The sequence below is a fragment of the Lipotes vexillifer genome, unplaced genomic scaffold (genome assembly GCF_000442215.2).
Source record: "Lipotes vexillifer unplaced genomic scaffold, Lipotes_vexillifer_v1.1 scaffold4, whole genome shotgun sequence".
NCBI lineage: Eukaryota > Metazoa > Chordata > Mammalia > Artiodactyla > Lipotidae > Lipotes > Lipotes vexillifer.
The window spans coordinates 4600240-4605508 of record NW_006785876.1 but is presented as its reverse complement, the minus strand read 5'-3'; the positions used below and the strand labels follow the sequence as shown (position 1 = coordinate 4605508).

General features: G+C 50.8%; 1 protein-coding gene across 4 annotated transcripts in view; it reads right to left on the bottom strand.

Annotated features, from left to right (window-relative positions):
• Positions 1–1977: 1977 nt before the first annotated feature.
• Positions 1978–5269, bottom strand: part of PTK7 (protein tyrosine kinase 7 (inactive)) — a 62870-nt gene continuing 59578 nt past the window's right edge. For 3 of the 4 annotated variants that reach the window (XM_007458252.1, XM_007458251.1, XM_007458253.1), the window contains 3 exons: positions 4468–4619; positions 3470–3648; positions 1980–2975 (listed from right to left, as the gene is read on the bottom strand). In XM_007458252.1, coding sequence (XP_007458314.1) covers positions 2815–2975; positions 3470–3648; positions 4468–4619 — 492 coding nt within the window. In that variant the 3' untranslated portion in view covers positions 1980–2814. Of the gene's footprint in view, positions 2976–3469; positions 3649–4467; positions 4620–5269 lie in introns of all 4 variants that reach the window. The other variant, XM_007458250.1, reaches the window with a different exon arrangement.

Sequence of the window (5269 nt, the reverse complement as noted above, 5' to 3'; positions counted from 1 at the left end):
AGCTAATGCTTTGGGAACTATCCACACTGAAGGGCCAGTTAAAGTCACATGAGGTAAGATGAGATTCCTGAGGGTGAGAATGTCGAGAGAGGAAGGCCAAGGACAGAAGCCAGGAGAACAGCCATCTCTGGGGCAGGCAGAAGACGGAAGCCACAACCAGGGCTGGAGAAGGCCTGGTCAGAGAAGGTGGATACGGCGTACCATCACCAAAGGCAAGAGAGGAGAATTTGAAAAGGCAGATGTGGCCAGCAGTGTTAGCCACTGCAGAGCGGTCAAGGAAGACCAGGCATCTTCCTTGATCCCTCTAAGAAGAGGCTTAGTGATAAATGACCTTCTACAGTACTGCCTTCCCAGGACTTCTGAGTGCATCCCACAGGAGGAAATAATTTTTACATCACAACATCGAGTGAATTCAATTATTGTATCCCATTTTTACACCCTGTGTTGGAATAAGATATCCACATCCTTTGCAGTCACATCCTACTAGTGCTGATGTTGGGTTTTGACATATGACTTGCTTTGGCTGATAAAATGTTAATAGACCGATGCTTTTAAATGTGCTGGCATGATCTGGCGGGACTTCTTGTGCTCCTGCTACTGCGTGAGAGCATGCTCTGGGGGCCAGGAGAGTAGACCCAAACCAGACCTACCACCTGGTGCCAAGCCCGCCTGAACTCAGCTAAGTCCAGCCAAGATCGGCCAAACCTCACCAACTTGCAGATCTGTGAGAAAAATAAATTGTTGTTGTGAGATTTGGGGTTTTTATGCCACAGCACCACCCCCATAGTTGACATAAGCTAACATACCCAAACACATATCAAATATAATAAACAAAATTTTGTAAAACAGTACTTACCCATAAGGTATACAATGTACTCAGATAGTTTTTTATTGTTTCATATTTTTAAAATGATGGTTACAACCCACAATTTGAAAAGCACTGCTCTAGAGAAATTGTTCTTATGGGCTTTTCTTGTTTTTGTTTTTGTTTTTTTACACTCCAACACACCTGAGGGATGTACCACACTGTATATCTACAACAGTGGCTCACTTACCATTTGTGCAACCTTAGGGAAACTACCTGACCTCCCTGAGCCTTGGTTTCCTATTCTGTGAAATGGGAACAATAATATCTGGCTAACAGAGTGGTCACAGAAGTTCAATAAGATAATGCATGCTAAGTGCTTAGCAAAGTGACTGGTACAGAGCAAGTATTTAATAAATATTAGCTGTTCTTTTCATTACTGAGAAATTTGATGAGGAAAAGAAGGAACTAGAGCAATTCCGGAGGTCAGGACTTATCTCTTTAGGATGGGGAACCATGCTGAAGTTACGATATGGTAGAGTGTAACTGATGACACAAGGTCTAGGTAATGAAGAGGCAGGAATCAAACCAGCTGAGGGCTGAAACCCCTGGAGCAGTGAGGCATTAAGCGCACCTCTGCTCAGTCCTATCTCCTCCATCACCTTCCTAGCGTCTTAAAGGGATTCAGAGACCTGAATCTGTCACTAACTCCTTCTCCAATCCCACTCTAACTAGTTCCCTCCTCACACTTCTACGCTCAATACCTGAGTGTGAGTACCAGGCCAGCCAGCAGAGAATAATTAGTTGGCATCAAAGAGCAACACAGGGTCACATGAACAAGAGGTGGCCTCACCTCCTCTGAGCCCACATTCTCAACTTCCCCAGGAGGAAACTCCCTGGCAGTCCAGTGGTTAGGACTCCGTGTTTTCACTGCTGTGGTCCAGATTCAATCCCTGGTTGGGGAACTAAGACCCCGCAAGCCACACAGTGTGGCCAAAAAACAAAAGTATTCAACTGCTCCACAAACCAGAGAGGAGGTCCGGTGTCTGCCAGTTACCCCTGCCCAAGCACCCCCCAAGACTCCAGGAAGGCACATGGCTCCTTCTGATAAGCGAGGGAAGAAGGCACATCATTTATGGGCAAAAAGTAGGGAATGAGCATCAGAAGCAGGTTGTAAAAAAGGCTTCTTTATTGAGAGCAGCGAGTGAAAAAATAAAAACAAAACAAACAAACAAACAACAACAACAACAATAAAGGTGTGAGGCAGGGGTGGCCCACTGTCCCATCTCCTCCAGGACCCACCCCTGCGTCCCATGCCCTCCCACCCCACGCTGCAATTACATACAAAAGCCGCCCACGGTGCATACAAAAAGGGCGGGTTATATAGTGTCAAAAGCTCCTGAAAACTCCTTCATCTGCCAGGCACTTAGGATGAGAAAAGGAGAGAAGGGTGGGTAGGAGGCGCAGGTCTGGGTCAGCGTGCACATGTCCATGGCGGGGGTGGGGGTGGGGGTGGACTCACTGGCTGGGTCCTCCATGATCCTAGTGAAGACCCCAAAGTGGTCCCCAGAGGCCAGAACAATCCAGGACTTGAGTATATTAAGGAACTCCCCTTGAAGCCAGCTCACCTCCAGCCTAGCCCTCCCCCGATGAAGCTGGCAGGTGAGTGGCAGAACTGGACCTGGTGGAGGGGAGGAGACCCAGGCCAGAAATTGGGTTTACCTGAGGCACCCACACTGCCCCTGATGGGGGAAGGGGTGGTAGAGAAAGCTGCCCAGCCCAAAGCCCCAGCCACCCAGTCTGGGTCCAAATCAGCCTCCCCAAGGGCTGAGGGTGAGGAAGAGGAAGAAAGCCCAGGCCCTGCCTGACCTCAGCAATGCCTGTGGTGCCCGGGCGGGGCCCCTAGGGCCCATGAGGACCAGGATCTTGCCCATCATGCTGTGGGCACCCCTCAGGAGGTCCTCCCCTGCCCACGCCATCCTGAGGCACAGCCTGCCTGGGCTCCCTCCTCACGGCTTGTTATCCGCGGGGCTGTCTCCCAGGGTGTTGGCGATCTCGCTGAAGGAGGGCCGGTCCTTGGGGCTGAGGGCCCAGCAGCGCTGCATCAGCCGGTAGAGCTTGGAAGGGCAGCCCTCAGGCTGCGGGAGTCTGGCCTTCCCAGCCTGCAAGTCTGCAGAAAGACGGTGGGAAGAGGGTTAGTCAAAATATTTAACCACCTGTCCAATACTCTGTGGAGCCTGCAGTTCCCACAGGCAGCCACGTGAGGGAGACTCTGAGGGACGCTGGCCAGTGTGGATGAGCAAGGATTCAAGGAGTTTATAGAAAGCATCTTGCAAACAAAGGGGAGAACTCCCCTGGTCCCAGCTCTCTCTGGCTGGCAGGGGCAGGGTCCAAGCAGCACAAGAAGCAGCCAATGCACAGGGGCTGAAGTGGGGTCAATAGGCAGGCACCAGAGTAGCTGGAGTGAATGCTGGGGACAAGGGCTATTTACCAACCAGTATGAAGGTATTTCGGTAATCTAACAAGTGGAGTGGCCATATCCGTGTACGTGCTGATACCAGCCCTGAGGGGGGCGGGGGGGCGGCTGAACTGGCCCCGGGACCCTGAGCAAGCTCTCCACCTAGAGAACATCTGGAACTGTCTCTTGGAAACAGAGCTGCCTACCTGCCAGCACTTCATCGTCTGCCTGCCCACCGTGGGGCATTTCCCCGTGAGTGAACACTTCCCACATCAGCACGCCGAAGGCCCAGACATCAGACTTGGTGGAGAAGTCGCCCTCCAGGATGGCCTCAGGGGACATCCAGCGCAGCGGCACCCAGGCCTGGCGGAAGTGGTAGTACTCACTGCGGGACAAGGGGACACACAGGCATGGGGGTGGGGGGGTGAGGGGCACAGCCTGGGATCCCAACCTCATCCCAGGTCTGGGTCTCATACCCAAGCTACAGCCCAGAATTTCTGTATCAAGGCATTCAGGGAAATTGGAAACATTTTTGCTTAGCAAGGGGTGAGGTGGGGGTGTTGTATACTGGATGAAATTTGGAGGCATCCACATGGGGTCTGATGGTTAAAAAATTCCCTTAAGAATCAGACTTCGCCTAATGTCAATATTTAAAAGCTAATAATCATACATACTTTCTGTGTTAGTTTATAAGTGTGAAAAATGAACACGTTAAATGGAAAGAAATCTTAAAGAGCTTTACTAGTGATAACCCAATCATGACTAAAGCAACAGTCAGACAAAACAGTCAGGGTGAGTCAAAACTGGGATGACTCAAGGGGAAGTTCCTGGAGGCACTAGGTAATGTATATTCCAGCGCGATCTCTGGCTATGGGTGCTGAGCTTTAAGTCTTAGCCTTAAAAATAATAACCACTGAATTCAGGAAGTTACAGGGAGAACCATATGAATAGTTAAATTCTATATAAAACTATATAAAGTGTGACTAGTTACTTTTGAAAAAGGTTTATAATTTTTTATCACTAGAGAAAATGTGCAAGATGAGGGAGCTGTGGTCCACTGGCTGGGATGCCTACTGCACCCTTGGGAGAGGGTGGGAAGGTTCTGCCCCTCCCGGGGCCTCCAGCTTTGGACTAAGCCCTTTCCCACCCCCCCACCAGCTGTGTCTGCCCTCTGGCCCTCGCCCACCCCACCTGTGCCCCCTACCTGTTGTACACGTCCTTGCTGAGCCCCAGGGCCGACACCTTCACCTGTCTCTGAGCGCTGACCAGGCAGTTTCGAGCGGCCAGGTCCTTGTGCACAAAGCGGTTGTTGGACAGGTGCTCCATTCCCAGGGCCACTTGGGTACACAGAGCCACCTGGAACGAGAAAGGGGGCTGTCAGAGCACATCAGGACTGGGGTACTGGCAGACCGCCCTTGACACAGCTCTTGGTGGGGTCTCAGCACCATTAATGTGATGCTGAAGGAAGCCCCAAAACAAAGGCACAACAGCCTGTTCCCTTCTCTGTAAAATGGGAATAACAGGACCTGCGCCTCCTGGGTTGTTGGAGAACTGAATTGAATGAAATAAAGTTTTCGGCCCCACTCCCATGCACAGCAGGTGCTAGATTAAGTGAGTGGCAGGTGGGGTGGGGAGAACACATAGTGACCACCTGCTGAGTGAAAAATAACTGGGCAGTAAGTATAGCTCACATCTTTATGGGCTGCTCCTCTTTTTTTTTTTTTAACTTCAAAGTTACATATTTTCTACAAGTTGCATTTCATAAAAAACAAAATAAACAATCATATATATCTATATATAAAATATATGTGTGGGGCTTCCCTGGTGGCGCAGTGGTTGAGAGTCTGCCTGCTGATGCAGGGGACATGGGTTCCTGCCCCGGTCCGGGAAGATCCCACATGCCACAGAGAGGCTGGGCCCATGAGCCATGGCCGCTGAGCCTGCGCGTCCGGAGCCTGTTGCTCCGCAACGGGAGAGGCCACAACAGTGAGAGGCCCGCATATTGC